The sequence below is a fragment of the Tachysurus fulvidraco genome, chromosome 1 (assembly GCF_022655615.1).
Source record: "Tachysurus fulvidraco isolate hzauxx_2018 chromosome 1, HZAU_PFXX_2.0, whole genome shotgun sequence".
NCBI lineage: Eukaryota > Metazoa > Chordata > Actinopteri > Siluriformes > Bagridae > Tachysurus > Tachysurus fulvidraco.
In genome coordinates this window covers 26,973,750-26,994,818 of record NC_062518.1, presented here as the reverse complement: position 1 = coordinate 26,994,818, position 21,069 = coordinate 26,973,750, and the positions used below count along the sequence as shown (strand labels likewise).

At 37.7% G+C, this 21,069-nt stretch overlaps 2 protein-coding genes across 3 annotated transcripts in view; both read left to right on the top strand.

The window, feature by feature from the left end:
* Positions 1–15,215, top strand: part of LOC113657611 (signal transducing adaptor molecule (SH3 domain and ITAM motif) 1) — a 42,291-nt gene extending 27,076 nt beyond the window's left edge. The window contains exons 7-23 of the mRNA XM_027169535.2: positions 433–575; positions 721–830; positions 940–1,023; positions 5,476–5,576; positions 7,116–7,200; positions 7,321–7,396; positions 8,003–8,098; positions 8,183–8,329; positions 8,725–8,815; positions 10,358–10,547; positions 10,732–10,826; positions 11,023–11,111; positions 11,352–11,439; positions 11,540–11,594; positions 11,718–11,868; positions 12,057–12,190; positions 12,922–15,215. Of these exons, the coding sequence (XP_027025336.2) occupies positions 433–575; positions 721–830; positions 940–1,023; positions 5,476–5,576; positions 7,116–7,200; positions 7,321–7,396; positions 8,003–8,098; positions 8,183–8,329; positions 8,725–8,815; positions 10,358–10,547; positions 10,732–10,826; positions 11,023–11,111; positions 11,352–11,439; positions 11,540–11,594; positions 11,718–11,868; positions 12,057–12,190; positions 12,922–13,114 (1,928 nt within the window). The 3' untranslated portion in view covers positions 13,115–15,215. The remainder of the gene's footprint in view (positions 1–432; positions 576–720; positions 831–939; positions 1,024–5,475; positions 5,577–7,115; positions 7,201–7,320; positions 7,397–8,002; positions 8,099–8,182; positions 8,330–8,724; positions 8,816–10,357; positions 10,548–10,731; positions 10,827–11,022; positions 11,112–11,351; positions 11,440–11,539; positions 11,595–11,717; positions 11,869–12,056; positions 12,191–12,921) is intronic.
* A 1,318-nt stretch (positions 15,216–16,533) lies between these two features.
* On the top strand, positions 16,534–21,069 carry tmem236 (transmembrane protein 236). 2 transcript variants are annotated; one of them, XM_047803918.1, is made up of 4 exons: positions 16,534–16,905; positions 17,552–17,624; positions 18,411–18,534; positions 18,947–21,069. In XM_047803918.1, the coding sequence occupies exons 1-4, from the start codon at positions 16,652–16,654 to the stop codon at positions 19,540–19,542; spliced, it is 1,047 nt and encodes a 348-aa protein (XP_047659874.1). In that variant the 5' UTR covers positions 16,534–16,651; the 3' UTR covers positions 19,543–21,069. The 2 variants fall into 2 exon arrangements, with proteins under 2 accessions (XP_047659874.1, XP_027024929.2); XM_027169128.2 differs by having other exon boundaries at positions 18,944–21,068.

Here is a 21,069-nt window from a genome sequence, read left to right as displayed (position 1 = left end):
TTACAGTTTGCACTTTAAAATACATTATGTTATTTATGACATTATGTTCATATTCACACACATTACTGTACCATATTCAGTTACTACCTCTATTTTTGATATATTTATTTCTCCTTAATTTGTACCTCAACTTGGGCCTTATTTTTATACTTTTACTTTATTTTTTAATCTCTACCTTATAGGAATTCCCTATTTTTTTTTAAAAATATTTATATTAAGAACAGTCGTAAAAAGCATTTCACTACGTTGTACTGGGTATAATTGTGTAAGTGACAAATACAATTTCAATTTGAATTTCATTTATTAAGAATGATTCTGTTATCTAGCCATCTGTTTTTAATATACATGTTTTTCAATTATATTTAATTAACATATTTTACTTTACTTTTTTTTAAGAGATAATTAATGGTCTTCATTTTAACTCACTCTTAGGATGTCCACCTCATTGGATGGCCTACAAAGACAAGTGCTACTACATTTCAGCTCCATCTGAGAAATTGAATTTCAATGAAACGAAAGAAGAATGCAAAAATAAGACTTCTACTATGCTCACCATCAATAATGACGAGGAACAGGTATTTAAAGATTAATATATTAAGAATTATTAATAGATAAAGAATTATATTGTATTTTTTCAGGTGATTGCACTTTTTTAAATTCTGAACGACACAACACAAACCTATTCATATGTAAATGTGCATATGTGTGATTGGGTAATAGGGTTGGATTCGGAAGCAAGTTGCAGGAAAGGGTTACTTTTGGCTGGGACTTACAGACACTGCAGAGGAAAACATTTGGAGATGGGATGATGGGACCATCCCCTCCTTTACGTGAGAAATACTTTTATATCGTAACAAAAAAAAAAGACTTTAATAATATTGGTTTATCAGCCTTTCTGCAAGTCTTTGGCATACTTTGTATAATAAATATATCATATAGGAATTGGAAACCAGGCCAACCAGATAACTGGAGCCATGGCCACGAAGAAGGGGAAGATTGTGCAGGACTCATCCACGATGCCAAGTGGAATGACTTCTTCTGTACAGACCGCAATGGATACATTTGTCAACGTCCAAAGGAAAGTAAGTAGTAATTTCACTCGCAACATACAGTATATTCATGTACAGTGGATATAAAATGAATGAGCAACTTTTTATTGAAGTATTTATTGCAAAAATACTCCAGCTCGATCAAATACAAATTGAAGTCGTTCCACAAGATTTTTAGTAGGATTATCATCTGGACTTTGACTGAGCCATTTCCAGACATTTCTTCATCTTCATCTGTTTAAAAATAGATTAGTATTTTGGAGTTATAGATGATTATTTCTATCTTGACTAAAGCCCCACTCCTGGCTGAAGAGAAGTAGCCCCATTGCATCCAAATTTGCTCCAAACATATCATTTAGAATCATGGCAAGGTTCATGGTCACATCAGACCATATCACACATTGGTACATGGTTTGGCAAAATCTAGGTAGGCTTGGAACTCTGTCAAGGAACACCCATCAATTCAACTCAGTTATGTTTATGACTGTAAAAATGACATTATTCATAAAAACACTCTCCAGTGTTTATAACAATTTATGATCACACCCTCTTTCCTCTTAAGGTTTCTTCCTTTTCTATGTAAGGGAGTTTGCCACAGTTGCCTCAGTCACCTTAGGCTTGCTCATTGGGGATAAATACAAACACATTTAAATATATAGTACTGTGCAAAAGTTTTAGGCAGATGTGAAAAAATGCTGTAAAACAAAGAATGCTTTCAGAAATATAAATAATGAGTGTTTATTTCTGTCAATTTACAAAATGCAAAGTGAGCAAACAAAAGAAAAATCTAAATCAGATCAATATTTGGTGTTACTAACTTTTGCCTTCAAACCAGCATGAAGTGATGGCACGACCCCCACAGAGCCCTGATCTCAACATCATCGAGTGTGTCTGGATTACATGAAGAGACAGAAGGATGTGGGAAAGCCGACATCCACAGAAGATCTGTGGTTAGTTCTCCAAGATGTTTGGAACAACCTACCAGCCGAGTTCCTTTAAAAACTGTGTGCGAGTGTACCTAGAAGCATTGCTGCTGTTTTGAAGGCAAAGGGCGGTCACAGCAAATATTGATTTGATTTAGATTTCTCTTTTGTTCATTCACTGCATTTTGTTCATTTGTTCGGTTGTTTTTAAACCGGTTTATTAAGGATTTCTTGGTTTCCTTCCAGTTCAAGTTCCAGTTTTATAGCATCCATTGATGAAAAAACCCCCAGAAGAACAGACATGACAGTCATGGAGAATACTCAGGTGGTCACTGTTACAAATCATCCGTCCAAATCAAGCACCAATATGGTTTTGGCAAAAGACAATTTTATATGATACTAGAAGGACAAGAAAGAAGACAAATTATAAGTCATTTGTTATATCCACAAACTGTGGTACATTTAAAAAATTGGCAATCATGTTCATGTAAAATGGTGGAAATGCTGTAATGTATTATAAGCACACGATTGTAAATAACGTTTATTAAATCTACCTATGTAATAAACAAAACTCTTTTCAGTTATCCCGTGCAATATATAAAGCTTTATCTACATTAATTGCAGTGAGCTAGAGTCAATTATCATCAGAATCTATACAGATAAAAGAAAAGAAGGCTGTTTATTCTATTGTGAATATACTGGGTGTTTTTTTATTTGTATTATTTTTTTTTTTTGTCTAGATTAACAGCAATAGGATTTATTATAAACAAGTTAGAAATAGAACAGTACATTTGAATCTGCAATATCCATGTAATCATTCTATTTTTAAAAAAAAACTGAAATAAACTACAAGCTGTATTTTTCAAGTAATTGTTTATAAATTGAATGTTTTGGCTAAAAATGGAAATAGTCTTTAATGTAATGTAATAAATGATTGAATGAATGAATGATTGAATGAATAAATGAATGAATGAAATCACAACTACTACAGAGAAATGTATGCCAAATTTCTTATTTCTTTGTTTCCATATAGATGACGGATGTTGAATTTATTAAAGTATTTTTTAATACAATCATGAGCAATTATATTGTTTTTAGTGCACATCTTCACATAGCAAATTGACACTAATTACATCTTTATTCCACACGGTGAAATATATTCCATGCAATATTGATCCTTTTCCTCAGTCTGATTAATTGACTTTCTGTGATAATATGTGTGTGTATGTGCATTGAATGTATATCATGAAACATTTTCAAACCTATCGCTCTTTGTAACCTGATTGTGTGCAACAAATGAAATGCAAATTGTCGGTGGAAGCACTGAAGGAAGTGTTTCCCTATCTAATATATCCGATCTAAACAAACACAGCATGTGTCCTAACCTGAAAGGGCTTTATATAATGTTAAGTCATTGGCAAAGCATTACATTTTCTTAACTGACTCATTTAGATCAAAACAAACCAGTTTTAATGCGTGAACAAAGTAAACAGTTTTTGGGTTCATATATGAACAAATACAATAAAGCAAATGATCTCAAGATTCTTGATTCACATCTGATTCTCCCTTTTATCCTTTTACAGTTATAGCTCATTGAATCAAATTTGAGATTCTCGGGTCATTCAATGTAAATTTGGTTTGTGTCACTCATTACATAAACCGATGTTTTGTTTTGTTTTGTTTTAGTTTTGTATAAATCCATCAGCATTGTACGTCCTGGTTGTGAATCAGATGAATCAAAGCTTGTTTACTCCAAATCAATCTTATTGCAATAACTGAAAATGAAATGCAATGCTGAGTTTTCAGCTTTATAACCAGGGACAAATTGTCATAAAACAAAGACTCTAATGGGCCCACACCCAAATTACACCCAAGTTTAGGCATGAAACACTACAGAATGACTGGCATGAGTGGAGTCAGCACCAATCAGATGTGACACAGTCAAAGTAAAAAATTTACAAAGATTAATCAGAGTGAGTATAGTACTAGAGGAAAGAGAGGAAAAGGATTCATGACTGACATAGTTGTATTTTTTTTTCTTTCTGAACAAGGACATTTTTTTCTGAACAGATAAAATATAGATTATTTTCCCCCAACTTGGTTAAAAACGTGAATGATGAATGATGGTCAACTGTTTCGGGAATGAGTACCATCACTTTAACAGACATATAGTAAAATAGAATTCACTGATAAGGTTGAAGGTCCACACTACAGTTGAAGTTAGTATTACCTTGGACTGTCATGATTAATTTCCGTGATGACGCTTCATCCAAAACATTACCGTATGGTTATCACACGCTCTTTTGGGGGAAACTAGATTCCACTAGATTTTGTTATGTAGCTGTGGGAATTTGTGCTTATTCAACCACAAAGCATTAGTCAGATCAGGCACTGGATTCTAGTTCATTCCAAAAGGTTCTCTACAGGCCATTCAAGTTCTTCTACTCCGGCCTGGGCAAACTATGTCTTAATGGAGCTTGCTTTGAGCATCTGAATATTATCATGCTGTAACAGGTTTGGTTGCTTAGTTCCAGTGAAGGGAAATTGTAATTCTACAGCATACAAAGACATTCTATACAATTGTGTGCTTCTAACCTTGTGGCAATAGTGTTGGGAAAATCAACATAGCATATAGGTGTAATTATTAGACATCCACAATTTATTTATTTTAATTTATTTTTACATATGTGTGTTTTTTTGTATTTAATTTTTTTATTGTATTCTCATCTTGTTGTCTCTGTGTACTGTAAGCATATGACACTAAAACAAAATTCCTTGTATGTGCAATCATACTTGGCAATAAAGTTCTTTCTGATTCTGATTCTAATTCTAAGATTAAGATATTAAAGAAAAATATAGTTTCCACACTCTTGGAACACTGGAGCTTCATAAGTGAATGTTGTGACTACATCTATTACAGCATCATCCATTTCAAGTATAGTATACTGGTTTATATACTGGTTTATCAACCTCAGTCTTAAAAGCAACACTAGTTACATTGGCACGTGATTAAATCATATGATTAGAGAATTTTCCCTTGTACTCTTATTTTAAGGGGATTTATAAGGAATAAAAAAATACTAAATATGTTAAATGAACCAAATAGATACAGGATGTATATTGAAAACAAAGTAATCATAAATTACATGGTAAACACTTTCATATTTGTGTATTCCTTTTGTTTACCACCCGTATTCTTTAAATCCCGCCCACTAACTAGTGATTGGCTACAGGTCGCGTCTATCAGTACAGACGCGGCCGATTTAACCAATGTGATTGGCCAAGAAACCTAAAGTAGGTTGGTTTTTGTAGTAATACGGGTGGAAAACAGTGCAGCTTTCCAAAGGCTTTCCCAGTCACCAGTGCTTTTTTTTTTTTTACCCATAATGCACCATCTGAAAGCTGCGAAGGAGTGACTGTCTGAACTGAACTGTTCGAGCTGCTACAGTTATTATTATTATTATGTCTGTTCATTTATTAAATAGCTAAGTAGTGACCGAGAGGAGAAAAGAAGAGGGCCGAGATCAGACCTGCCTTGCTGTTGTTCCTGTTTATATTCCGGCGATGCCTCTTTTCACGTCCAATCCTTTTGATCAAGATGTTGGTAAGTTGTAGAAATGTCGTGGAGCTTGTTAGCGAGCTAACACACACACACACACACACAGGCCAGATAACTGATGCTGTATTGTTGTTAGCTTAGCAGCTGTCCTGCTACATTTTGCCTTAGACATCTGTTTGTTTCATATCAGTAGGGTTTTTAAGGAGTTTCTGGCCGATTAGCTAGTTAGCTTCTTGTTCTTAGCACTTAGCATGGCACGTCATTTTCACTGTATTTACGTCCACACATAATATCAGCACAACGGGTGTAAGGTGTAAGAACACGGGTTCAGTACTAGATAAAAGGTGGAGTAAATGTTGTCATCGCCAGGCCTGTTTATTTGAGTCTGTACGCTTTATTCGGGAGCTACAGTGACACTGCAAATGGACTGTGAAGCTAAGGAGCGGCTAGCTAACGGAGCTAACCGGCTTTATACTGACCGCTGGTGTTGTTCTGGATGCACCGCTATCAGGTCAAAAGGCGGTGCTACCAAATCTGAGGTCACCAACTCATTTGCATATTCATGAGGTCGTCTTGATTAATTTACATATCAAAACATGTTAAGTGAAAGTGGGAAATTAGAAAGGAAAGTGTTAACACAGCAGGGCGGGCTGTTATATGATAATAAGTTAATTCTATTTTTTATACAAACGTGTTTTAATTTCTCACACATCCCTGTGAATGAACTGTTACTATAACCTTAATGTTATAAAAGAGTAAATCAATCAGATTAATCTGACCAATCAAATATGCACCCATTTAGTAGAGTCATAGATCATATGACAAGATGCACAAAGTTTTCTGCTTTCTGGTTAATTATTAAACCCGTAGTTATGGTGGTGTTTGTTACAGGGGTATTTGTGTTTTGTTTGTTTTTTCTAAGGACTGTGGAATTTTATGGTTTTCATGTTTATTCCTGGAAAATTCAGCAAATATTTGGTGGAAAAAAAAGTCAAAATAAGAGCAGATATAACACACAATCGGCTGTCTGGGGATAGTTTCAGATGTCTGGAGATTGGCCTGCTTTTAAGATCTTCCTGATGGTTTCGTGGTGGGTTCAAGCGGAAAAATCTGTGCTGCACTTTACCCCTTGAGTCAGACATCCCTGTCTAACACTAATACATATGATGTCAATTTTTATTTCCCACGGTCCCATGCTGTAAACATTGACTGTAATTTTCTTTTCCCCATATGTGTCATATGATTGATGACTTTTATGAAGGTTAATATTTATGGAGGAAGTGTGTGTATATAGCATATATGGAAAGATTTTAAGTTCCCAGGGATAATAAGCAAATGTACCGACAAAATGATACTGTATATTATTTAAAAAAAGTTTCATCATATGGTTTTTAATACAGTAAAGACTGAACTGTATGACATAAATATATAATGAGGCCTGAAAGCCATGACGCAAACAAGCAGTTTTGGGTATATATTAATTTTATGTCTATAATAATAAGTTAGTATTAATGATTGACTTTAACAGTCAGTCATAAGCACTGAAAGCTTCCAAGTATTTTTTAAATATATATTGCCTTGTAGAGAAAGCAACCAGTGAGATGAACACTGCTGAGGACTGGGGCCTCATACTGGACATATGCGATAAGATAGGACAGTCACGCACCGGGTGAGTCACATCAGCCTCCTGTTTCGTCCTAAATTCTATTCATCTTCTGGCAGATTGAGCGTCTCTGTACACTATATCAGAGCGAATAAGCGTTGATGGTTAGTTTCATGCATTTTATAGACCTAAAGAATGCCTTCGATCCATTATGAGGCGAGTCAACCACAAGGATCCTCATGTAGCCATGCAGGCTCTGACAGTAAGTTTGTTCATCATTAAGTCTCTCTTTCAATTCTTCTGTAGTGGTTTTGGTTTTTCTGACCTTTTTCGTTTTTGTTATACCATGAAGACATTTGGATTTGAGATACGAAATATGAGAGAATAGATCAGAGTTCCAGTTTCATAGCTCTGGATGTATGCTATTGGTTTGTTGATGGGGTTCGACATGCGAAGACTTTCTATGGAAGAAAAGAATTTTGAAGCTGAGAAAAGAGAGAAAGTTATTCAGAATGGCAGTTATTCAGAATATTCAATAGAACTATAGCCAGTACAATTCTCTACCAGCTGGGATGCAGCTTCATGCAGTTATTGCAAGCAAGGGATGGGTAATCAAATATAGAAATCTTAACATGTTAAAAAAAAAAAAACTTTGAAAATTTTTAGGTTATTAATATCATGAAATGAAAGCTGGATTTCTGATCTGTCCCTTTCATGTCATAGTCATTTGTTGTGCTCAAACCCAAATGTCTTATGTAAAGCAAAAACAAACACATTGGCCTTGCTGTTCCAATACTTTTGGAGGGGACGGTATGCTGTTTGCCTGCACTTTTCCTAGTGAACATCCTTTTTTTTCCCTCCTGTACAGTTGTTAGGGGCTTGTGTGTCAAACTGTGGGAAAATCTTCCATTTGGAGGTGTGCTCGCGAGAGTTTGCTAGTGAGGTTAGCAACGTCTTAAACAAGGTATGTTCACTGGCGTATGAGAGTATGGTACTTCCATTCGTTTAGACAACACTGAGACTGAGAAGTTGTTGTTGTTTTAATTAGGGCCACCCAAAAGTATGTGAGAAGCTCAAGGCCCTCATGGTGGAATGGGCTGAGGACTTCCGAAATGACCCCCAGCTCAGTCTAATATCGGCTATGATCAAGAACCTGAGAGAGCAGGGTGTCACCTTTCCTGCTGTCGGCTCCCAGGTTGGTACATTAACGACGTCTACATTTTCCTCGCCTGCAGTTGTTCCATGATTTCCGTAAACAATGGCTAGTAGTAATAAGCCAAGCAGAAGCACAACGATGTTTAGAATGACCCAACTGCTAGTTGTACTCCAAGCTCCCTTGTGAAAAGGCATGAAGAGCAGCTTAAAAAGATGTAGCTAGCCATTACCCTTCCCTGTTGATAGCTGCGATGTGACAAGAGACTTGGCTGGTGGTTGGGAATTATCTGTTCATCTATCCATCTTTTCATTCCTCCTGCCGTACCTCCCTCACTCCAAAAAACATGAAATTGTTGGACAAGTATCTAAACTGTAATTTTAAAGGTTAGGAATGTGTAACTTGGTAAATAACTGGTGTGCTCTTGTGTTTTGCAGGCAGCAGAGCAAGCTAAAGCCAGTCCTGCTTTAGTGGCCAAAGATCCAGCAACATCCACCACCAAGAAAGAGGAAGAGGACCTGGCCAAAGGTGCACCTCTCAGACAGCACTTCTGTAGTCACCTCATATTTTATTCTATTCTTTACGTTCTCGGGCAAAAAAAAAAAAAGGCCAGACTGATATCTCCATGGAATGTAGTATATTTAATATAGCAAGAAATAAAAAGTGCACAAACGAGCATGGACTGAGACAATGTGCAACAAAATTAAATACAGAATCGATTTGCTTGTAGATGTTTTCTTATAATTCAGTCTTTGTGATAAACCAGCATTGTTCCATTCAGAATCAGAAAGAGCTTTATTGCAGGTATGTTTTCACATGCGAGGAAAGTTCACAGTGTAGCAGAATGGCACATACAATATGGGCAATTTGTATGTACAAATGTACAAGTGTGAAATGTCCAACTGAAATATACATAGTATATGTTTTAAGTAAATAGCGTGTGCTCCGTGTATGTTAAAGACAGGGTCTTCGATTTTTGAGAAATGCTTCAGAAAACTGAGTCGGGCCGATAATAAACAAAAATCAAAACAAACGTGTAGCCAATGAGCAGAAAGGGGCGGGGCTTGTTGATATGCGGCCAAATGTCGACATTGGCTTTCAAAAATCGGAGACCCTGCCTTTGTGTTCATCAGATGGATTGCCAGAGGGAAGAAACTGTTCCTATGTCTGGTCGTTCTGGTGCTCAGGGCTCTGTAGCATCGACCAGATGGCAACAGTTCAAAGAGTGAGTGTGCTGGATGTGAGGGGTCCAGAGTGATTGACTTTGCCCTTTTGCTCACTCTGGAGAAGTACAGCTCTCGAAGAATGGGGAGAGTTGTGCCAATGGTTCGCTCAGCAGTCCGGACTACCCTCTGTAGTCTTCTGAGGTCGGTTTGGGTGGCTGAGCTGAACCAAACAGTTACTGAGGTGCAGAGGATGGATTCAATGATGGTAGTGTAGAACTGTTTCAGCAGATCCTGTGGCAGGTTGAACTTCCTCAGCTGGAGAAGGAAGTACAACCTCTGCTGGGCCTTTTTCACAATGGAGTCTATGTGAATGTCCCATTTCAGGTCCTGGGAGATTGTGGTTCCCAGGAGTCTGAATGACTCCACTGCTGTAACAATGCTGTCCATGATAGTGAGTGGGGGGAGAGCAGGGGGGTTTCTCCTGACCATGATCATCTCCACTGTCTTGAGTGTGTTCAGCTCCAGGTTGTTGAGACTGCACCAGACAGCCATCCGTTCAACCTCCAGTCTGTAAGCAGACTCGTCACCGTCCTGGATGAGGCCGAACAGTGTGGTGTCGTCTGCAAACTTCAGGAGCTTGACAGAGGGGTCATTAGAGGTGCAGTCGTTCAGTATTCTGACTCTGAGCAGGTCTTTCATGGTAAAAAAAAAGAACATCGAGTGTTTTTTTTTTCTTCGTCCCGGTCCATACGTTCTGTGAAAGCATGTGCACATGGGTTGGCTATGAGTCATTTGGAAAGAACACAAACTATGAGATAAAGGGGTTGTTTCAGTGCAATGCACAACCACACTCTACACTTGAAATAGTCTAGAGCCTTGACTTTGATTTTGTCTCCTACTCCAGCCATCGAGTTGTCCTTGAAAGAGCAGCGGCAGCAGAACCAGACGTCTGGGCTTTACCCGAGCACCAGCAGCCTCCTCACCTCCCACAAAGCCGAGGGAAGGAAAGTCCGGGCTATTTACGATTTCGAGGCAGCAGAGGACAATGAGCTGACCTTCAAATCTGGAGAGATCATTACCATCTTAGATGACAGGTGGCCCTTTAACTTTGAACTGTGCTTGAATAGAAACTTTATCTGGCTTTTCAGTGAATCTCTGCATGCTTGACAAGTACTGCTTAATGTCAGTAGGGAATGCACATATGGTTTGATCTTTTTCTTTTTATTTATTTATTTATTTATTTATTTATTTATTTATTCATTCATTCATTCATTCTAGTGACCCCAACTGGTGGAAAGGCGAGACATATCAAGGCGTCGGCCTTTTTCCATCCAACTTTGTCACAGCAGACCTTACAGCAGAGCCAGAGATGAGTGAGTCAAGTCAATTTTCTTTGTTGGATTTTGTCTGTTGTCACCAGCATGTGTGTATTTGTTTCACCCATTTCTTCATTTGATCACTTTGATTTTCTCCCACTGTATCTTTGCGCTTCTTTTTGACGATTTCCTTACAAGGTGTTATATACTTCCGGAGCTGATTTCATACACATGTCTTTGTAACTCTGCTTAGTGAAAACGGAGAAAAAGACCGTTCAGTTCAGCGAGGACGTTCAGGTAGAGACCATCGAACCGGAGCCTGAGCCTGTCTACATAGACGAGGTGAGGGTTCTTCCTATAGGGAACGGGTTTTACGCAATATAATGCACAGTGCTAATTTGGGCTGCACAAATCAATGATGTATGCACTAATTTGGTGTTTTAGTTCCTGTGTATGTCTTATAAATAGATTGGGCTCGATCAGTAGCTGTATAAACTCAATAAAAGGTTCCTGCTGTCATTAATGGTAGCTCAATTGGACCATCCATGTGGAAGTAAATTTACAATGCTGTAATGCACACAGGAGAAAATGGACCAGTTGCTCCAAATGATCCAGAGTGCAGATCCGACAGATAACGAGTTAGACGCCTGCGAGCTGCTGCAGCTGGAAGGTAGGGCATGGGAGACAGCACAAGGGTGGTCTTGGCTATGCTTGCTGTATATTTTTTATTTGGATCTATGCGTTTAATGTTTTTTCCGGTTTCTATTTAGCTGCCTGCAACCAAATGGGTCCACTCATTGATCAAAAACTGGAAGAAATTGACAGGTATCGAGAGAAGTTTTTTTTTTACTTTTTTGTTTTAAATAAAACAGATTTTTAAAATTTTATCAGAGTTAAAAATCTTACTTTTTCATGACAACCGTCATGTTCTTCCTGGTGCCTTTTTAGGAAACACTCAGAGCTGTCTGACCTTAATGTGAAGGTGATGGAGGCTCTCTCATTGTATGCCAAGCTGATGAATGACGACCCCGTGTATGCCATGTATGCCAAACTGCAGAGCCAGCAGTACTACTTGCAGCAGCCTGGCACCTCACAGCAGGTGAGTAACAACCTCAGGTTAATTTTACAAGGTTGAAAATAAAGCCGGTACATCGATCATCGTTGTTTGGGTGATTCATCACAGACGCTTAAATATTTACTCCCCGATTTTGGGCTTTACTCAGAAAAGGAGTTCATCTCGGTGCAATCGGCGATGCCCCGTGTTTGAGTAATGCTGTGTGTCTACAGGTGTATCAGGGGCAGACAGCTCCAGGACAGTATGCAGTGGCTGCGACAGGGGTGCAGGGTTACAGTGTTCCAGTGGAGCAGATTCCTGCCATGAACCAGGTGCCTGCTCCTTTACCAGGACAACAAGCACCCAGGTAAAGAACTGATCATTGCCAATATATCAATACGTAACTATTATCGTCAAGGCTTGAGACGAACATCCGTCATACTCTGAATTAAAACGTGTCCCTGCTTATGCTAGATTTTTTCCCACTCAGCTTGACTGCCTCATGGCTAAGTAAATAAATTGTGATTTCTGTACTAACAAATAAGCTATCAGTTTGTCAAGTAAGTGCTGGAAATCCTAAGGTAAGAAACATGTCATACAATCTTTAACAAATAATAAGTATGGAGTAAAACACACCTGACATGCTGTTATAGGCAATAATAAACAACAGGTTTAGTGTGATGATTGAAATCCTGATGTTTATTATTTTTTTCTAACGATTATCTTTTTTTTTTCTTTCAAATTTTGAATTTTTCCATTTCTAATTACATTTGCATTTTGTTAAAGAAGTTTTTTCAAATTAACTTAATAAGACAGAAGAAATACACTCATGTTGTGTGGAGTTTTTTTTTCTGTCTCTGTTAGTGTATTGTTTTTTTTGTTTTGTTTTGTTTTAGATTGGGACACCCCCCCCTTCCACACACACACACACACACACACACACACACACACACACACACACACACACACACACACACACACACACACACACACACACACACACATTAAGGGGAAAAGAAACCTACTGCAATGTTAGTTTCATATTCAATGTAATCCCTTTTACTGAAAAGCATTCAATGTGTGTGTTTCTTTTACCAGTGACGTGCACATGTACATAGGCCAGGCGCCTGTGTACAGCACTTCTGCAGGCAGCATGGCTCCTACTGAAGTGCAGCAGGCATACCAGAACGCCGCCGGTGGACAGGCAGGCCTGAACCAAACTCCCAGTTACAGCTGCAACAATCCCACAGACCCTCAACAGAGGCCTTACCCTGAAAAAGCCCTCTTATAGGACCCACATACATGTTTCTCTTCTCCAATATACATACACACCCTTGTCATGAACAAAGAGGTTCGAGCTAACACTAAAACAACATGGCTACAGGGCACGGTACAGACTTATCCACGCTCTTAGATCGGTCATTGCACATGTCCATATACACTACTCTGTCTCATTAATGCACTCACATCCACAGAAACACTCAGTCTGACCAAGTAAAAAGACACCCATTATTGATTTACTTCTGACTGCTTACATTATGCAGTTTGAACAAAGACAGAAGTCAGTCCCTCCCTCCCATCCCGAGTGTCCATACATAGGGGAAAATAATATGATTTGACAACAGCGTGATGTGTGATGTGCTTGCCTGGTTTCCTGTTCAAGTCCGTAGCTAACTTGCATCATCCCGCCATAATTTGTTTGTCAAGGGAATTAGAAAAATTAAAGTGAGATATTTTGGGAAGGGACAAAAAAGTGTAATTTCCCCTGTAGATACTTTGGGGAGCGTCTGTATAGATCTCTCTGTCATGAAATATAACACTTTCACTACCAGTCTCACACTCTCATGTCTCTCAAGCTTCAGATTTCACTCCCTATCCGTCATTCTCTCTCTCTCTCTCTCTCTCTCTCTCTCTCTCTCTCTCTCTCTCTCTCTCTCTCTCTCTATATTAATATTATATATATATATATATCTATCTATCTATCTATCTATCTATCTATATATCTATATATAATAAAATCTTTCTATCCTGAATGCTATTTCTCTCATTCTTATATATCTCTATCATATCTCCGTCTTTCTTTTTTTTATTTCTCTACCTCGCTATCTCCATCCCACCATATTTGTCTCAATGTCTCTGTAAGTTCACATTCGCTCCACATCTGTCCTCCTCCGTCTGTTATCATTTTACTATCTATCTCTCTCACATTCTGACACTCTTAAGTTATTTGACAAGTCGGTGCCACCTTAATGCCTACTAGAGACTAAATACTAGTTCTGGGAAACCTGAGCATGCACATGTACATAATTTTCCCTTCTATGAGTCACAGGTGTTTGTTGCTACAGGTTTTTGTTGCTATTTGTTTAACAGGAGAGGTTTTCATTTCCCTATGTGTGTGTGGAGGTCAGTCGGCACACACGCGTCTTTCATTTTTAGAAAGTATTGCATCCAGTCCACCTCTTCCACGGGGCCATGTAGCACAGCACCAGCATGGTCCTTAACAGAGTGGTGTAGTTCATCCAGAAGTCCCTGCAGTTCTCAACAGGATGGCGCAGTCCATCTTGTCCTATGATCTTGAAGCATTTCTTTTGAAGCAATTAACAGTGTTCAATCGATTCTTAATTGTAGTACGTCTTTATTTATTTTGACCGTCGTTTTTAAAATGCACTGTACTTTGATATGAGAAGGATGATATTCTGCTTTAAAAATGTAGATGTGTATATATGAGAACCTGTGTTACAGCAGCTGCTCCTTCTGTCGAAAGAGCACAGTGAAAGGCATGTAGTAATATTACTCGACGATGTTATGCACTTTTATGATTTAAACTCACAGTCTCGAGTTTCAGCTCGCTTTTAAGTTGTAAAACATTTTTAACCGCAGAAGGAATAAAGCGGCTAACTGGAAAATCGAAACCTTTACGCACTGGGAATTTCAACACTAAAATTGTGTACATTTTCACGTTTGATTCCAACACGGCGAGGAACCGTTGTGTATGATGTATCTACACCACGAGTGTGGTCCACCCTTCGGTCACTACATTTTGAATCATTTTGGGATATGCCGGAGGCTAAAAGTGACTTGATTAGGATGTGTAATTTGGAACAGGGGTCATATCGTTTATACCCTGGTATCATCCGCGTAGGGGGGTATCTAAATATTAAAGAGACGCTACAAAGATCTTGACCTGGGGACAATGAGCCAGTTCCAACGTGGTCTCCTGCCTTTAACACACAGCTGTGATCCCGATATAAACTTTATTCACAGGGAGAATGACCGTTTTCATGTTTTAAAGATTCTTGGTGTATCAGTTCTGTTAAGTATACGTAGTTGTTTATGATACTATTTTAATCATCTGAATGATTAGTATTCACAATAAAATTAGCCCAAATGTACATTGTTGTGTGAAGTGTTTTTTGATTTATTACAATGACAAAAAGGGAAACATGAAATGATCACGGTAGAGTTTGGGTGTAAAATTATCTTAGCTTCAGTTCTTTAGACTGGCTTAAATTATAACTTGAAAATATAGAGTACATTTAAAATGACTATACTGTATTTATATACATATTTACAGTATATGGTGAACAAAATACTAATGTATTTATTACTAAAAATGATTTCCATTTAGATGTCAATAGTGTTTACACTTATTGTCCAGTTTATTAGGAATACCTTGTACGACCATCCAGCCAATCCCGTGGCAGCATTGCAGTACAAAAATAAATCGGTCATATTCGGGTCAGGAGCTTCAGTTAATGTTCACAGCAAACATCCATCAGAAAAGAAAAGGTGTGAACTTTTCTCTATGCCACTTTCACTGCGGTGGCATTGTTGGTGCACATCAATTTTAAGAACTTAAGACTTCATTTTCTGCCTTAAATATCCAACTTCTCAACATGTGCCACTGTAATTAGATCATCATCTACATTCATGTCACCTGTCAGTGGTTTTAATGCTATAGCTGTTAGGTTTATATGCACATGTGAACAAAATTGTTGAACACACTTTAGAGTAACATGTCCATATGGTCAAATCATTTTCAATCTAATTTACCAATATTTTTGTCCAGGCCAGTTTTATTAGTTGGTTTTTTAAATGCATCTGTTTTAAATGCCCCCCACCCCACCCAACCACACACACACGTTTTTATGGAATAGCAAAATCATGCAACTATCCCAACGGACAGCTGTGTGGCAGCAATATAATATATAAACCATAACCCAGACTAGTCATTCTCCTCTGTAATCTCTGATCAAGGAAATGGTTTTGGCCACAAAATTGGCACTTATTTTTTAAATTTTTTTTATTTTTTTGTGTTGTGTGTGAAAATCCTAGGAGACCACCGGTTAATGAAATACTCAAACCACTCAGTCTGGCACCAACAACCATGCCAAAGTCTATGTCAGTTGCATCACATTGTGATGTTGGAATTGAAAATAAACTGAAGATCTTGATCTGGATCTCTATTAGTTTATACACTGTTTTGATGTCTCAGTATTGGATAATTGCATAAATGAGCACATGTACAAGCACACATTACGTATCCATCACCTCTCTGCAATTTCTGCTTACAAAATCAAAAATACACAAAGTATAGTTTATAGCTACTTGAGTGAATTTTTTTTTGTGACCTTAATAAAAAGAGAAGCATGACTTCTTCATCGTTATACCAATAAAAATGAATAGGACTGAAAGTTCAGAGTCCATAGCAGCAGTCAGTTAGTTATGTGTGAACAAGTGTGTGTCAGTGGGGGTAGTGGATGCATCTGACTCAGCTCTCATTTTGACTGGTAACTCCTGGACCATTTTCACGCAGACACGAGTCAGAATGTTTTCTGGAAGGACAATCAAGCTTATCCTGTATGAGCTGTTGGAGTTTGCATGTCTGTGTGTGCCTGTGCTTGTAGTTCTAGAGCGATTTGCATCGCTTATGATGTCTGTGAAATGCAACGACACTACTGTTTACTGGTTGGTGGTAGCAGCTTCCATAGCCTATGTGACCACTGTGTCTCTGCTTGTTTGGGCGCCACTGAAGTTTTTTATCCTGAAGTCCAGGGGGTTGTTTAAAGACGTTACTAACTGGTAAGTGTGTGTTGCCTTTGTATATAATGACCTCTCAGTTACCATCACCCCTTATATTCTATTCACTACCTTAACTTCATCAAACAATTTCAGTAGAAATACACAAGATCTTTTTGCATGCTTAGAGATCCTCTTGATAGCTTGTCTGTGTGTGACATGGACAAAATGACCTTCATCTTACCAATTTTTTCTCCAATCCTTCCTGCATCCATCTTCATTAATCAGTTTGGTTAGGGTCACAGTGAATCCAGGGCCAGTCCTGTGATACACCCTGGATGAGATGCCAGTCCATTGCATAGCACAATGCACACACTTATTCACACTTCAACTTTAATACTGTAGTTAAATTAAGGTAAGGTAGCGTTGCCCAGAGGCACTGGAGCTGTAAGGTATTTAATGCTACTCACTTTACCACCATGAATCCCTAATACACTGATAATTATCATTTTGAAAATTGCAAATGCACATGAAGTAATGTCCTGAACAAAACATAAAATATAGGTTATAATCTTGTGTTTTTAGCCTATACTTATAACCAGTACAAACTGCATACAGTAATAACATTATTTAAATACCAATAACATTAGCTGTGTATCTTGACTACACTGTCCATGCTAACAGCTGGTTAATCTGTGTGCTTTCACAGGAGACCTGTGACTCTCGCTCACACACTTCTCTGCACGCTACCGTGTTTTGCCATTCTTATTGCCAGCTCGAAGGTAGGCCACTTAGCATTCTTTGTAACATTTTGTCATTAGCAGATTACAAAATCTGACCCACCTCTTGATGGAACTGTTCAAGTGAAACAAATTTTCAGTTGGATTCTTTCAGTAAGTTTTTTTTTTTTATAGGTTATGTAAATGTGGGTAATAATTCAACACAGGTATTCTGCAGCTTAGAGTAATGTGGCTAATAAAACAATTAGCCCTAAACTCAATTACAAATCAATCTTATAAACTCTCTGGCCTTCTACAGATAATAGTAAGAAAATCTATATCTGTAGTTCTATACTAGAGTTTAGTCATTGGGTTGAGATTTGGTGACTATAGTTTTAATGTTCATAAACCATTCACTATGTTCACAATAATCTGAGGCAAATGTATGAAGGACTTAAAGAAAAGAAAAGAAAATGATCTTGTGTGCGTTATTCAGTAAGCCACACTAAAACCAACTGTTTTATCATTAACTTGAATTGTACATGTGGAATGTCAATGGTTTTCTATTACAACCAACAGAAAACATTGATTGGAATTGTTTAGGGTTATGACCATGAGGCTGACGATAACTTCCTTGATGAAATTGACCTTATATCGTTCAGTACAATAGGTAGATTTATTTATTTATTATTTAGTTAGTATTTATGTAATTACATTCTGTTGAATATATAAGTTATTTTTCTATATAAGTATATATAAGTTGTTTTTTATTTTTATTTTTATAAGCTACCTTTCTCAGAGGTAGTGTCCAGCAGCACTTTTACTGACTCCTTCTTTACGTCTTGGCAGGTTCAGTTGGACAACGAAATTTTATATGACCACTTTAGTGAGCTTCCTGTCTCACTGGTGCTCTTTGCCCTCATCTGCATGGACATTATAGAGAGAGTTCGTCCATACCGCCTGACAGGAAAAGGTATGGCTTACTAAAATAATTTGATCTGAAATAAATAAAATGCTATATTTCTACTTTAGCAATATACTAGTCTTCAAATACTTCAATTGTAGACAAATATATAAAGGTTATACAGTAAGTATAAGATCCAGCAATGATTTATTTTTCTTCTTCTGTCTTTAATGTCCAATTTATGTGAACCTGTGACCACCTGAAGGGGGTGGTGCATGCTATAAACTCTGCAGGGTGCCCAAACTTTTGTTGATGTTTAAAGTGAATATTCACTAAAGCAAGTGATCTGTACCTACATGATTTTATACGTGACTGAATGATTGGATAAATGCTTGGATTCAGAATTGCTAATTATTTACTAAATTATTTATTAAATGACTATTAAATGGTTTTAATTAAATGGTTTTGTTTTATGAAGCAGGTAATCTGTACCTTGAGGCTCCTGGTCCTGTTCTGACTCACCTGGAGCAGGTGTCCACTGTGTCATCGCACCTGCAAAGTAACAGAGCTGCAAATGGCTCACCACTGAGGTCAGAGGTCATGAGTACATCACCATCAGGACGCTGGGTAGATACGGATAGCATCTCACGGTCTTCCAGTATGGCCTATTTGTACTCCTCCCACTCTGATTCAGGCTTTTTCCGTTTCATCTGTTTTCGAGACCCTCGCCATGAGCTCTTCCTGGAGACATTTATTTTCTGGCTGGACACAGTGGAGATGATAAGAGTGGCTGGGGTTCAGGATGTCTACAACTCAAACTGGGTCTTTCCTATATACATCCTAAGCTTTTTCTCCATTCTGCGTGTGGTTGTAACTCCTAAAAGTCCATTGCTGACTTGTTTAGGAGCGGTAACACAGGAGCTACCCTTCCTGGTTTTACGGCTCTGTCTGGTGAATATCTTTGGTTACGTGACTCCGATACTCTACATCATGAAGAACCTGCTCTCATGCCTAACTTTTGTTTACTTTCACTTCTTGACCAAGTTGAAGGTGTTCAGCAGAGGAAGTATGTTCTGAAACAACTGGAGGGGAAGCTACACAGGACCATTTTAGGGTAAAGACATGTATGGGGTGGATATTAACAATGACTAGTAGCACTGAACACATTCTTTTTTTATTCACATTACTCCAGAAATGACAAAGTAGTAATGTGGGTCCACACATATTTTTGTTGTTGTTTTAGTTGTTGTTGTTTATTTGTACGTTTTTTTAAGTAACTATTGCAAGCATATGTTTCTGTATATAATTCATAATGGCAGAATTGAAATTGAATTGAAATTGATCAATTGAAATATCAATTTATTGATTAATTGCTATTAATCTTAATGCACTACTAATGCAGAGTTTGTTTTTAAGGACATTGATGCTAAACACATTCGTCAGAAGAACAATACCAATATTTTAGCTATAGTCGGGTCCATAAATAGTTGAACATTAAGAAAGGTCTTATTTAAGGTATATCTCTCTCAGTGTATTGAAGCTGATTCCATCCATCCATCCATCCATCCATCCATCCATCCATCCATCCATCCATCCATCCATCCATCCATCCATCCATCCATTCTTTACAGCACTTATCCTACTTTTCAGTGCCCAGGAGTCTCTGGGGACAAAAGCAGGGTACTCTGTATATAACAGTGCACAATCATACACGCACTCACAACCTACAGACACTTTAGAGATTCAACCTACAATGCATGTCTTTGTCCTGGGGAGGAAACTCCATACAGAGAACAGTTGAACAGTTTTTTAGGAACGCTATATTTATTCTGGTTAGAGCCTCTCTCTGCTCACAAATCAACCTTAATTCTGCAAGAATAAATGACATAAAAGAATTCCATAAGATTTTGGAAGAATTTCTTTGATATTCTGGTCCATACTGATATGTTTGCATCACACAATTCCTCATATCACATCTTTCATACTGTGAATCTTATACCACATCCCAAATGGGGATGGATTCAGATTTAGATGCAGTCACTGGAAAGAACATTTTATCATGCTTAATGTAGCCATTAGAAGATGATAAATTGTGGTCATGAAGGGATGCACATTTACAGCAACAAGACTCTATAGACTGGAACGTTTAAGTGATGATTTATTGGTATTAGCAGCTCCAAAGAGTGCTATGAAAACTTACTCTATTACCTCACCTCCACCAGCCTGGATTTCAGACACAAGGCAGGTTGGACACATTGTGTCCCGCTGTTCATTCGAGAATGACTCGATGTGAAGGTAATACTAAAAGAAAAAGTGCTCAACGATTAGAAAAACTTTCAAATTAAAATCATATTCATTACTTAATTTCACTTATAATATTCTGTGGTAGATATAATATCATAATAACTTTGTAAATGTCTGAATATTAAAGGACCTTACTGTATTTTGGTGGTGAAAGGAGATGAATTAAAGAATGAATAATGTCAAGGTGATTTATAAGCTACAAACTATACGCTGAAAAAGGTCAGACTCTTCTAAACAGTAGTTTACTGTACTGTGTTACTACACAACACTTATGATTAACAGCAAATATGTTTCCCCTCG